The sequence below is a fragment of the Corvus kubaryi genome, unplaced genomic scaffold (genome assembly GCF_017639235.1).
Source record: "Corvus kubaryi isolate FWS band 111438036 unplaced genomic scaffold, C.kubaryi_AGA036_p1.0 split1-37296, whole genome shotgun sequence".
NCBI lineage: Eukaryota > Metazoa > Chordata > Aves > Passeriformes > Corvidae > Corvus > Corvus kubaryi.
In genome coordinates, this window is record NW_024582075.1 from 16,637,457 (window position 1) to 16,652,138 (window position 14,682).

The window sequence follows — 14,682 nt, forward strand, 5'->3', positions numbered from 1 at the left end:
AAGACAGAGAAGTAAATTGTGACAACTTCGTTTTAGACTGACAGCTTAACCAGCAAAAAGTAAGGAATCACTGTAAACCGAAGGCACAATCTGCTGTACTACCAGAAAAAAGGAAGTCTTTGCCAAGCCCTCTGGTGCCTGACTCTGCCTGTGACTAAAATGTCCTAGCAAAGGAACTCTTCTCTATGCTGGGGAGGGAAACACTGTGCTTGGGTGGAATTAAATCACTAATGAGGTTTCCCCTTCATTTCCACTAATGCCTTCCTGTAAGTCACAGCCAGTCTTTAGCTTCCTTATAGCTTCATGGATTGCTATAGTTTTCCAGACCTTCATTTCAAGAGGAAGGTGAATATAACCATGTATACTGTTTATGTAACAATCTCCATCTACCTCATCAGAATAGATTCAGTTAAGCCTTACAGATATTTGTAGGATAATATAATCTCTAACTCATTAGCATCTGTGCTGCCATCCTTACTACGTTACTGCAGACTGCTGAGTATCGTAAATTTGTCAGAGCAGATCTGTGTCCGAACAGCAACAGCAGCTTACTATCAAACTATTCCTTACAACTTTAACTGGATGTTATATTGTATCCTCAAATATTTACTGACATCTTCAAATATGGTGCTTTCTGGGTTTGCTGCCATTCAGCTTTCTCTTCTTTTTCCATGGTTTTCCAACTTCCATAATTCTAAATACTAACTCCTTCATAATATTTCTTGTTTTTCAAGGAGACATAATCTTTCTATGTGTGCAGGCCACACATAACAACACCCTGATTCTTACTGGAGTGGAATCTTCTTGAACAGCAGCCTATCATTACCGAATACTATACTAGGATGATAATAGCTTGAGTCCTTTTAGAGTCTCAGGCAGAAATACTAGGTACAGCTGGCACCATTCAAATATGCACAATTTAGATCATGAATCTGTACACACCAGTGCTACAAAATTAACTCTGGGCCAGATTTGATTCCAAGCTCCTTACATTATATCCAGATGACCATGATTTTAAGACGCATGAGTAATGTACTGACTTCTGTGGCCCTCCTACCAAACATGGACAATGCCAAGAATAACAAGATAACGTAACTTTCTCTGAATGAGCCCAAATAATTTTCTAGGGTATTTACCCTCCACTGATGCCTTTTCCTGGTCTTAAAATCAAGAGTCAAACATGGTTAGAAGGGGAAAGGGGATTTTACCTTGGTATTTATTTTAAGGATCCTTAGGTGCACACGTCCAGGTCAAATGTACCAAAATACACACCGCAATGCCCACCCCAAAAGATCTGGTATCACATTATAGATCTTTACTAATTAGCATATCTATCAAAGATTCCCCAATGAGAGGCTCAAGTGAGCCCCCCTCCCCAAGGAGCCTTCCCCTGGATGGTTCTATCTTAGTTTATAGAATGTGTTCTGGAGAGGACCTTGGGGTCTGGGGCACACTGATCCCTAACTATGAAGCTTCTAAAATGTTTAGTCTTCTAGCTGAACTAACAAGTCCAAGAATGTAGGCAAAAAGCACTAAGAGTACAGAAGTTGTAAAAAGGTATAACGGGTGTAAAAGAAAAGGCGAAAAATCTTCATGGCATCACCAGCCTTTCAACAGAGAGTTATAAAATCATAAAATCTGGTTTTATTTCTTAACGATGTATAATTAAATCATTGATACTGTGCCAAAATCTAACCTGTGGGCCTAACCAATTCCTAGAGCACCTCCACTGATCACAAAGGCATGATAGCAATGGTAAACCTCACTCATTACGTCTATCAGGAACTATATGAAACATACTTCCACTCTTCATTACACAAAATTAAAGTGTTTACACAGCAAACACTGAATGGAAACTTGTTGCTTGTTTTTGCTCAGAATGTTATGCAATTATTACTGTCTTTCTAAAATGCATATGGCTTTGGTGACTGCAGTCTCAGAACCAAGAAAACAGCCCAGAGCAAGGCAGTTTATTCTTACTTTACAAACGTTGTGGAGGCACTCTGTTGTCACTGGTTGGTAAACCAACTCCTGGCAGCAGACACACATAAAGGATTGTTCCAGTTTCTTCAGAAAATTCTAATGTAGGGCAAAGGAATAAAAGAGACAAACTCTATTATAGTTCTAGTAAATGCCACTTACTACATAAAAATTATATACTTCCAGAAGTTCTTAAGTCCTTGATATCTCTGAGAACAGCTTTCTAGTACTAATCAGGAAGCATGTCTTTAATGGCTTAATTTCCCTGCTCTTTTACAAATCAAAGAATCATATAATCAGAGAACAGTTTGGGTTGGAAGGGGCCTTCAACAACACCTATTTCAATCCCCATGCCATGGGGAATCTTCCACTAGACCAGGTGGCTCAGGGTCCCATCCAGCCTGGCCTTAAACGCTTCGAGGAATGGGGCATATGTCCCTGGGGAACCTGACATAAAATTATTTTCTGCCTAAACAAAACGTAGTGACTACAACCATCTTTCTTCATGTCTGATTTCTGACATTAGCACAGCATAAAAATACATTCAGTATTTCAGAGAAAACATGCTCTCTTCAAAAATGAAAATAAACTAAAATCCACTTTTAACTTCAAAGTGTTTTTTGAGCAAGAAAAGATCTCTATTATGGAGGCATGAATCCATCCCTCAAACGCAAACTGCACAGATGAGGCTTATTTTCTTGAAATATACATCTTACAAGTAAAAGTAATGCTAGACAGTCTACATTTTGCATAAGTTCAACAAGCAAATGAGGTTTTAAGAGGGACTCAAGATTTCTCCTAATAACATAAAGAAAAGGCAAACAATAAAAATTATGCATGCAACAAACATACTGGTCCTTCCTTAAGAGAAGCAAGTACTTCATCCCACAGCTTCTGGTTCATGCAGTCTTCTCTAATCAGCCATTGCTGCTCTTGGGTCAGCTGGAAAGCTTCTCCTTTCCCTCCATCTCCCATCCTCATGGCTTTGGGTGTATTCGTAGGTTCCTCTATACCTGCTTAAGATTGTGACCATCAGACACAGTAACAACAGCGTTAGTCTGAACTAACAGAAGACAAACTGTTTCTAGGAGGAAACATGGATTAACATGGATTGCAACATGGATTTGCAGCAAGCAAATTCCTACTCCAATTCATACTGTTCAGCATTGTTTTGGATTGCAGCGCACAGCTGCACAGAAGAATGTTCATTTTTTTTGAAGAGCTTAAGAGAAAAAAACACATTAGGAGCAGTAAAAAGGATTAAGACCCCTACACTGCTACGTAATTAAAGGTCATGTGCTTATCAATTTACATTAGTACTACAAAAAACTTCACACTTCCACAAAGATTTCATGGCTTAGAAATAATGTGACAGATTTTGCTGACAAATGCTAAAAAAGCAAAAAAGAAATACCATCATCAATTGTCCTTTTCTGGTTTCCATTACTTTGGCTGGTTGGCTCCTGTTTCACAGTTTGCTTTTTAACCTTATCTTTCTTCTCCTTACTAGCCATGGCTTCCAAATAACCTTCTGGATACTGAAATTAAAAAGCACAGATTTTAAACAAAAACCACTGGCATACAGGAATAACCAAATACCAAAAAGATTAACTTCTAAAAGACTTTAGATCCCTATGACAACCTAGTAAAATAATTACAAAAAAATTTTAAAATCCTGTATGATGGAGAAAACATTTAAATTAGTATCCATCATTAAAAAAAGCATAGTCAAGTCAAAGAATCTAATCCATACTCAGCTGTATTAAACAGTGTATCTGCACCTGTGTGCTTACAAACTATACAAATCAGGCAGATGATGGTATGCTGTAAGATATACCATTGCCTTGCCAGGAATAGATGTTAATTCTTTCCATCTTTCATGGTTTCTGCAATGCCAAAATTTTCATGCATCAGCCTATTTCTGTACTTAAGATACACTATGTATACAAATTCTCAGTCACATGAAGAGAGAAATACATAAAAATGCACAGTTGTTTTGGTTTCTCTGACTCTAGGTGACTCTAGTCACCTGCAGAAAAATTTGTTCCAGCCTAGGAGTCACAAAACTGGACACAAATTCTGATTTTCCAGTCCATATATGCAAACCAATTTACTGCTAGGGCAGAAAGCTTAATTCGCAGTTCCTTCTGCTGTGTCACTATCACAGGATTCTTTCAATTTGCATATAATCTGCAGTGGTTTTTAGTATTAAAAGCTGCCACAGTGAAGTACAAGGGAAAAAAGGGAGCTTTAATTTAACTGATTTCTTTCTTTGGAATTTGTTTACTGGAACTAAGAATGAAAACAACTGTCCAAGTCCTGATACCAACCTGTACACTTAGACCCAGCTTCTTTGACCGCTCCATTCCTTCTGAAGTCCAAGGTGCAGGCTCAACGTCATCTCTTCTCAGAAGATAGCGCCAAACTAAAAATCCACATTTTCCAATTTCTGGCCAATACTTCACCACCTAAAGAACAATATAAAATTACTGCCATTATTTTATCACAAGCCAAACACATGAACATTATACTTTAATTGCTCAAGAAGAAATGAGAAGAATGATTTATACATTATTATTATTATTATATACAGCAGTTCTTTTCTCAGCTGTGAAATTTTTGTATTTTTTACAAATATGGTGCTCTTAAAAGGCACACTCCTTTGTTTCAGAAACCAAAAAGTCTTTAAACGAACAAAAGACTACGATATAGTTGGAAGGACTGAAGGAATAATGAAATTATCTGATTTCAGGGATGAATTTAACTTGATAAGCACATGCAAAGCAACTTACAAATTCAACCTTATATATCCCATTACAGATTATGTTCTATTATCATTGCTCTAAGTAATTTCTGTTTGGCTCACTTTGCAAAATAAACTAAAAAGCTATAGTAAAGAAAAAATAACTACTTCTTTCAAGTAATAATGAAGTATTTGCAGACTAATGCATATGAGGCTTTTTAAAACAGACTAAGAGAAATTTCACGTTGTAGAGCTCAAAATACCTTGTAAATGCCATCGTATCTGTTGCCCTCCTCTGGGGCATACTTGCTGATCCGCCGTCCTTTTGAACTGCGCACTACTCTGACTGGTTTACCAGCTCTCCAATTCTTTGACTCTGCTCCATTTTTGTCATCCAGTGGGGCATCACAGTTAAGGGCCAATGCCCTAGAAAGACATTTAAATTCTTCATAAGATAGATTGCTTCACCAAACAGAGTTTAAGAGTTAACATAATTAAGTTGTATGTGTTTCCCTTGCCTAATTTTGCTTTATCAAGAGCGTAAGCTTCTTCAGTATGTTTTTTAGCAGAACTGATGGAAGAAATGAGATCCATGCTATAATGCATGGCATGAAAAAAAGATGGCAACACTAAATATTTTATTATCTAGGTTCCAGATGAAAACTCATCTGAAATTTCCAGATAAAACAAACCAATCCTTTTAGACTTAATATTCTTCATTTTTAAAAATAATCCTTTCCTAAATAGCATTGAGGAAATTAAAATTATAACAACAGGCAAGCTTTCCCCATTGCTATCCTGCATCAATACAGGCTTTTTAAGTGTGTACACAAAAGTAATGAATATGATGAAAAACATATAGACAAAAAAGTACACAATTACCATTCAAAAAAGCTCTAAGTACCATTCCACTCTCACATGATACATAAAATACCTCAGAAGGTGTTAGAGAAGGACTTAGAATCATAGTACCTAATTTAAGGACAAGCAAACTCCTTTAGCCATGAAGACCCTCTTCTAGAAACCTGGAGCAAGACAGTATGACCAAGTCGCCAGTAAGAAACAGTATTTCTACTACCACAGCCTGACTTGAAGGGATTGAAAACCCTTCAGAATCAGCCACAACTCAAATTACGGAACTCAAAACAGAAGAAATAATATGGGTTATAAACAGACATGGTACAAGTTCTCCACATTGTAGAGAACAGTAAGAGACAGGAACACTACGCCAACATTAAAAATGTTTCCCATTTAAAACCAAACCTTGTAAAACTATCTGGACAAGCAAAACCAACACAGATTCAACTACACAGAATCATCATAATATTCTGAATCAAAGTGCTTGAGAACTTGTATCAAGCTCACCAAATGAGAGCAGCATGTTGTTACTCCATGTACCCTAACGTCTTCAAAGCTAAGTAGTTTTGCCTCTGGATTTCTCATTTGCTAAGAGAAAGGCTGTCTGTCACTAAGGAGTCCAGCCTTTAATTCTGTGTCCCAAAACAACTTTGCTCTATTCACTAAATCTGCTTGTAAAGCTACTGCTTAAATCTACTTCCCTCTTTCTTCCCTCCTTGTTCTTGTTCATGTTTGCATCACATACCCCCTCCCCCTCCCTGTCTCAGCAGCCAAGTCAGGCTTTTCCTCTTTCTCCTCTAGACAGCTTGAACTCTCCAGCCAGTCTGAGAGCAGCAGAACGTGTCTAAATGCAGACCTGGCAAACAAAAGTTCTCAGTGACTCTCAGCATCCCACAGGTGTTCAGAGGTCAGTTGTGTAATAGATTATGCTCTTAGGAACAGAAAAGGATGGAGTACTCTTTGTTCAGGCAGGCTTTTGGAGGATGGAAAAACACTTCAGGCAGATGTCTAATTCTTCCTCTGGATGTATGTTCTCTTTCAAGTACCTGTTTTGATAAAGCAGCACCCTAATTCCTTGCTCTTCATAGAAAAATATGATGGAAGAAAGGGCTAACAAAACAGAAAATATTTCTTTTATCATGGGAAAATGAAAATGCTTTCTTCCTACTTAAATTCATAACTGATTTACCCACTGGAGAAACTTAAAAAACGAAACACCCAGAATTAGAAAACTTCTGCTCAAGAGCTTTGACAAACTTCTCACTTAATTAAAACAGAGTCTTCTGAGGGTGACTGTAGAACAATTTCAACCAGAGGCATGACTGTGAGCTGCAGCAGCAATTCAGCAATGTATTTCACTGAGATGCATGTTCCTTAAAGCAACAAAACTTTATAATGCTTGATAAAATGCCTCTTAGTAGCAAGAGGCATTGCTGTTTACAAACACAGCATGTACAGGAGTGAAAAAATACAGCAAAACATTGGTTTTAAATTAAAGCACTACAACCCAACTTTTTGTTTTGGAATACTTTTAAATTTTATCTTCAAAACTTACCTATTCATGTGCGTTAATGTCTGATCAAATGAATGTTCTCCAATTCTTTTATTGCCAGAAAGATCTCTACCTCCACTCCCAGTGTAAGTGAATTCATCTCCTCGATCCTGTGCAAGAAGATTATCCTTTGGTTTAACGCTCTAAAGTAAAGTAACTCAATTAAAAAAAAAAAAAAAAAAAAAAAAAAAAAAAGCAACTTTATTTGTTCTATTTACTCAGAGAAAAACTGTAATCCAAGGCATGAAAGACATGTTTTCAATTTCAATATCACCGTCCTACAGCAGCTGTGCCAGCACAAAACTACTGCTCTAGATGTAACCACTTTCCCAAAAAATTCTGATTGAAAAACTGCCTGCCTTAAAAACTGCTACTTTTGCATTTTTTATAAAGCTATTTTGAGAAAAAAATCTGAGGAAGAGAACATATTCTAGCAAGTGGTTACTTGCTCTTGAGCTTTCATTGAGTTTACAAGAACATCATGTTTCTAAAATACACAGTAAATACCTTGGATGAATCATGTCAGCCACTTCAGCTTGTGCAAGGAGCTTAGTGCTGATATGTACATACAGTGCTGCCTTATGTACAAGGCAGGTGCTTTAGTGAAATACTAATCCCAACTCTTCTGAATCAGTGAGAGTTTAAAATAATTTAGATTCATATTTTGTAAGCTAAAATAATTCTGTACTATAGTTCCTACGTAGAATTTTCATGAAATTGAAAGAAGGTTGATAAAATCTTTTACCATGAGCTGTGAAAACTGTCAAAATCTAAATACACTTAAGTAAAGCCTGTATTTCTACTTCCTGTACAAAGTCTGTCACAGAATTTCATATTACTCCTGGGAAATTCATGTATTTCCAGAAATACATATATATACACACTACATATATATTTAATGCGTTATTTCTTTGGAAATGCATACTGGGTACAAAGCATGTAGCAATTGTGGAAGATAAACATTTAATAGGAAAATAATATCTAAATGAATTTTTAAAGCAAAATTCGGAACATCTATGCAGTAATAAAATTCAGTCCACTTCTTACCACTGTTAAAAGTCTGACATTTTTTAGGATCCAGTGCAAGACTGTTACATATATTTCATGACTGACAACAGCAGAAAAAGAGAAAGTTAGAAAGAGAAATGCTGGTTGAACAAGGCCATAGATAATTATAGAAATTAGGTTCATTTTATTTTGTGTAGGGAAAACCTAACAGAAACTCAGCTGCAGTTATCTGCACATAATAAATACAAGTGCTATGAAGTTAAAAAGTATACTCAAAACCTAGCAAAGACATGTATAAACTTTGGTATCTGCTTTCTTAAAACAGTCTACTTACTCTACTAAATATATCTCTAAAAACCAACAGAAATAGAATGAAGTTCTATTAAAGACAGTATAAGAAACAACTTTAAAAGACCAACCAGACAAGAACCATTTACTAAGAAAGTATGTAAAATAAATTGTATAAAATAAAGTATCACAGAATTGGAATTAATCACAGAGTATGTTTCATTTTTCAGTGACTGTCAAGGCAAACACAATGCACAGATCACGCAAAGATGATCCTGATAATAATATGAACAAGGATGGATTTGCTTGATGTATCACAACCAATCAAACAAATTGCATTTTGACAATGAATAAGAAGCTTGTCACAAGTTCAGAAAAACAGGGACACATATCTTGGAAGATCATGAATCCAGAATAGCCTGTGTTTTCTAACAAAGAAAGAAACACACACATGTTGATTATGTGGCAGGGTGGGGAGGGACTGTTAAGGCACTTTTTGATATACAAGCAGAAATAAACTGAAATCAGAAGGTGATTTTTTTCTCTCTTCTTAGAACGTAATTTTGAGATAAATACTGATATGACATATATATAAGAATGTGAAAAAATCCAAGAAAGACAGAAACACTTCATATGAAAGCAAGAGGGGGAAAACTATTTACAAGACAGGACAGGTTCTTGACAAACTTTTGTTTATCAACTACCAGGTTGTTGATACATCTTCACGAGAAGAAAGAATGGAATAGACTTTTATTTTCTGGCATAACAGAAAGATATAAATCAAGGACAAATTGCTACAGACTTAAGACAAAAAAACTCAAGAGAGAATGCATAAAGGCAACAGAATTCCTACTTCCATACACTTCTATGGAAAATGGTTAAATGTAAATGGCCTAAAACCAACAAACTTCCAGCATCTTCAGAGAAAGACCAAGTGGTTCTCTGGTGGTAGTCTAACCACAGGCAAACTGAAAACACTGTGCTTGAAGAGATACTATGGATAGAAGGCCTATGCATACATGCTCACCTCCTGAACATATCCCGCACTTCATAGGTTACATTTGCTTTTCTTTAATTATCAAAGTGTTCTATGCATAAATAAGCAACTGGAAATGCAGGGGAAGGAAAATGGAGGATAAAAGGAATTACTAAGGAACATAAATGTCACAGGTCAAGTTACAAGGATCTTTCAACATCCTCCAACGTAAGGAAGACTCACTGCTGCTTTATTTTCTAGATGAACTATAGTCTTTTACTTCATATCAGATACATTAGAAAAAAAAAAAAACAAAAAAGAGATTTCAGGGAACAAACACACAGTTTCTAGATCTGAAGGAAAATGACAGAGATCTTGTCATTGATCTGAGCTGGATGAAGAGAAATGGGAGGACATTTGATATAATCTCTGATATAAGAGCAACTCTCAAACAGGAGAGGAAGAAAGCTCAGAAGAACTCAAAAGTGCTTGTAGAGAAGAAAATCAAAAATGGCAAGAGTAAGTGATGCACAGACCCAGTGTCTAAAGAATGGAATAAAGGTGGATATGAATGTGCCCATGACAAGCAGAAGTGAAACAGGGACACTGGTACTCCAGAGACTTCATGGGAGACCTAGAGTACCTACTTCCATAGGGCTTATGGTGTTTTACTTTTGAAGTGAAGTACGACAAGAATATTCACAGCTTATTATTTGGGATGACTGGAGAGTAATGACTCACTAAAACAATTTCTCAACAGCTCTGAGTTCTATCTATAGATAATACAGGATCTTCCTACCACCTACAACAACTTTCAACTGAGAGCCAGTATGAGACTGGTAAAGCTATTTTTGTCTCAAGAGGATCAGAAAGCAGAACTGAAGACAATGCTTCAAACAGTTAAAGAAAACATATGGCAAAAGGAATTACTGATGTCTGTATGTTCTTCTTGGACAAACAAAATAGCTGTCAAAAAGCCTATCAAAACAATCTTATCTTTTCTCTTCCCTTCTTCCTACATTCTCCCCATTTTCTTACCTTAAAATATGTATTTCTGCCATTTCTCTTCTGCTTTCCAGAGCTTAATTCCACTTCCTTGGAACTTTCAAGAGCTAGTAAGTATTTTGTCATCCTGTCTTCTCTTAACACCTTTTGTATGCCCTTTTTTCTTATGTTGTGTCCATAAAGTTATTTCTTAACTATCCTGTTTGCAAACTTTGATCATATGATAGATCAAATGAACTTCAGCCACAGTAGCATTGACCCAGTATCTCATACTGAGGTGCGTGAGTGGAAGACAAGCCTGAAGCTCTAGTACTACAAGCCAGTCAGCCTCAGACAGCCAGTACAGACAGTCAGTTGTAATAAATCATACTCCACTATCCACTGTTGCTATATAATCAGTTTTAAGTCTAACAAAGAAATAATGTAGAATGAAAAAAGCAAGATTTTGAATTCCATTGAATCATTTGACCACATTATTTCTATGGATTGCTTTTATGCACCAGCTGACAGGCACATTAGCTACTTCAAGTTACTAGAATATCAACTATCTCAAGAGAGCTCTCAATCATTTTCTCTTTCCATTAACACCTCTGCTATTATGCTCAGATTTCAAAGTTTGGTTCCAACAGATAAAGCAAAAATTGTATTTCTCAGTAATAGGATATTACAAACTCAATCAGATTTTCTAGATGAGTTCCAACCCTCAGTCTGAACAACAAAAAAATGTCTTATTGGCTTTCTTGATACAAGAAATCCCCAAATATCATCACTTCATCAATCCCACATCAGCTTGACCTCAGCAAAATGTAATGAATAAAAGCTGAGTTTGATTATATGATAAAGCAAAATAAAAAAGCACTAAACCTTTTTAAAGGAAGTTATTAAATCCAAGTCAAATATTAACTATCAAGCAATTACCTTTGAAAGCATTTTCTTTCCCTAGCAGTAGGGATATCTGAAACTGAATCATGTCATCATTCATCTCCATTAAACTCTGTATGCATAAAGTGCTGAGAGAATTGGTCTATCTGCCCACTGTGTGATTTATTTTTGAAAATTTCATGGTTTAACACTGCAGTAAAAGGTGCCAATTGAAAAGGAAGGGCTAAACTACAAATTTCATTTGTAAATCAATAAAAATCCCTTGCATTAAGTGCAGAGCCTGAATACATCATAATTTTTCTTTCTGAGTCTTCCTCAGAATCACCCCTGACAGCAAGAACCTGGCAGTTTCATGGCACATTCCACCACAATGAAAACATTTCACCATTTTAGTGTTGACTAATCTACATATCTGAACAGTAAGAAAGTCAGCTTCAATGCAGGAAACAGCAGAAGGTGGCTAACTGGTGATGGATGCAGGGCAACATCTTAAAAAATCAAGGTCCTAGTTAACCACTGTATGTGAATTCCTTTCTGAGGTTTTTCTTACTCCTTTCCATGTAGTGTCCAAAAATGGCGGATTACCAGGCTTTTAAAACGAACATAAATATGTAAACAATTCAGGCTACTCAGTGTGGATTAATTATCTTTCATTCCATTAAAAATCTGTTCTGATTTTGAACCAGGTTCACCAAAGACAGAGAGCCTTTTCAGGTCAAAGACACTTTCCTGTAGCAGGAGTTTACTTAGGAGATACAACAGCTCTTAGATGCAGCATTTTTTAATTACGGTAATCTTTGGCTCTTGGGTGGAGATCCAAAATTGATTGGCTTTTTGAGGGAAAAAAATCCTGCAATCTGTATGACTAATTTAATTAGCCTACTATAATTATAGTTAAAGTAACACATGGAAAATCTAAAAGACATGCATTTTGTATTAGACATTAATTTCATTAAGTGGTTTGTGAATGCTACATTCCAGGCACTGAATGGGTTTGGTATAAAATATCAACAAACCTAAACAATGACTATATTGCTTGGGGTCCCTTTTGAGTCATTAGAGTCATTATCGTCTCAGAATCTTTTATGAGAGGATGCAACTGCTCACACCAAGTATTATTCTCCAAAGAGATTCTGAATCTCAGTTCAAGATTTCCCATATGATTCTATGTGCAACAACACTTACAGAAGAAACAATTTTTATTTGGATTAAATTAGAGCACACCGCACAATTAATTTACCATCTTTACAACACTACCTCAACCCAGCAGAAACATGAATCTTGAAACTTTTGACAATAAGCAGCAGTTTCAACCTGATACATAAAAACAGGGACACAAAATAAGAGGCCAAGTTTTCAACATGGAAGTTAGACTTCTCCAGCTGCTTGATTTAATGAACAGACAAATCAGCATACGTTCATCATGAACTCTGTGATTGCACAATCAGTGCTAATGTCCAGTATCTAGTCTTTAAATGTTAGTCTGCTCTGAAACAATTCTTAAATTACAGATTACTAGAAGACTTCTCAATTTCTTCAGCTAATGTTCCTATTACTACTATGAAAACAATACCAGGAGATCAGCAATATTAACATATTCAAAATAAAAGCTAACTATGGGTAAGCTATGTAATACGTCACTAGAATTCAAAGTTACACATTTTCAGGAAAGAGATTGATGTGCAAATATTTTATATGCATGTAATTAGAAATGAGGATAAAGCTTCATGTGCAAAACAATTTCACCCACTGCTCATTTTGTTAGCTATGACTGTACCTGTTCTCAATCTTGAGGGTACATCTGACAGAACTGACAAAACTTGTTATTAAGGAGCACTCCAATACATCCAGAACATCCCAAATTCAGCAAAACTGGAGATAATTCTGGGTCTCCAGGATTTTAAGTTTCTAAAGGCATGGCATAAAAATGTCATGATCTGAAAGCTAGACAGTGAACTCTGTTTCCTGCAATGTATTTTTGCAATTACTTTACCTGAGTGTGGCTTTGTTGATTTAAAGCAATAAGAAGCACATTAAGATGGCACACACCATCGGTGTGCATAAATAGTACATAAAGTTTATAAGCATACAGTATAACACTCCTCCAAAATGAATTTATTTCTCACTTTTATAAAAACTGACACACAAGTACTTTTGTCGTACCATTGAAATTCAAGTAAGAGTCATCTCTCTTTTTGGTACTCACACAATAAAATGAATAGATGTTAGCAGAGATTTTTACCTGTATCTTTTATTTAAAAGTTTCACTTCTCAAATTGATTAGATACTGTGCTCAGGATACTTAAAAGTACAAAACTCGATTTTTCAGTGTATATTCTTACAGGAATTTAATCTCAACCTTTTCCAAAAAACCAGAAAAAATTAAAGTAAATTGGAAAATAAAATCTGGCATATGAAAGAAGAAGAGAATAAAAACTAATTTCAATAGTGTAACTGAGAAAAAAAAATCGCTTGTATTATTAGTTTAGAAAACAGAAAAACACTGACATTCATGTAAGTTTTTAGGGAATTTTCTGCAACACTTCTCTCCTACTATGCCTTTTCAAAATTATTTATGTCTTTCAGACTATGACAGTACTTAGGTGTCTACAAAACCACAGTCACAACATCACTTAGGTGAACTGAAAAGACATGCAAAGAATCCAATTAAGCTTAGTAAATATTTTGAACTGAATAATTACCACCTCAGAAATAAGGGGACATCAGTATCACTAAAAAGAATAAAACAGGAGTCTGCAGCATCCCAGCATAGCAGATACAACTACTGTGCAACAGTGTTCTTAGGGTCCACGAGCTTGGCCCAGGATAGACGCTAAGGACACCATATCCAAACACCAAGTACCTCCTCATGCCACTTGTTCAAATAGAGACACACACTCCTTCAGAGGCAATACTCTGCAGCAGCAGCAGCAGCAGCTGGTAGATGCTGTTGGCAAAGAATATGTTACATTCTAATGCTATTTCATTCATATGCTTTTTTTTTTTTCTTCATTGCCCTTTTTCTTGTGTTTGATAGTTACGCGTGTGTTAAAAAAACCAGGTTGCTTACTGCATTATCCTTCACCTGATCCATGATTCAAAATTCCACCTGATGAACCGGCACTGCAGGAAGGGATGGACCTTGTGTAAACATTACTTAATGGAAGAAAACAGTAATCTCTTCACAAAAAAATGTTGGTCAATACCAGGAGATGAAAACTGAAAGCAGTTACTGTTTTGTTTAGCAGCATAATTGCTTCTGTTGCTCTACTTAGAAGTTAACACCAAACTAGAATTCTTTCCCAGCACATTTAGTGCTCATAATACGAGACGGTGAGACTTTGCTAAGAAGTTCTGAAAGTGCTCATTAGCAGGAGTCAAGAACTTTCA

General features: G+C 36.0%; 1 protein-coding gene across 5 annotated transcripts in view; it reads right to left on the minus strand.

Annotated features, from left to right (window-relative positions):
* Positions 1 to 14,682, minus strand: part of UHRF2 (ubiquitin like with PHD and ring finger domains 2) — an 80,502-nt gene that overhangs the window by 1,181 nt on the left and 64,639 nt on the right. For 2 of the 5 annotated variants that reach the window (XM_042013024.1, XM_042013019.1), the window contains 6 exons: positions 7,137 to 7,276; positions 4,987 to 5,149; positions 4,311 to 4,448; positions 3,395 to 3,518; positions 2,833 to 2,996; positions 1,981 to 2,079 (listed from right to left, as the gene is read on the minus strand). In XM_042013024.1, coding sequence (XP_041868958.1) covers positions 1,981 to 2,079; positions 2,833 to 2,996; positions 3,395 to 3,518; positions 4,311 to 4,448; positions 4,987 to 5,149; positions 7,137 to 7,276 — 828 coding nt within the window. The remainder of the gene's footprint in view (positions 1 to 1,980; positions 2,080 to 2,832; positions 2,997 to 3,394; positions 3,519 to 4,310; positions 4,449 to 4,986; positions 5,150 to 7,136; positions 7,277 to 14,682) is intronic. The other 3 variants (XM_042013021.1, XM_042013020.1, XM_042013023.1) reach the window with 3 other exon arrangements.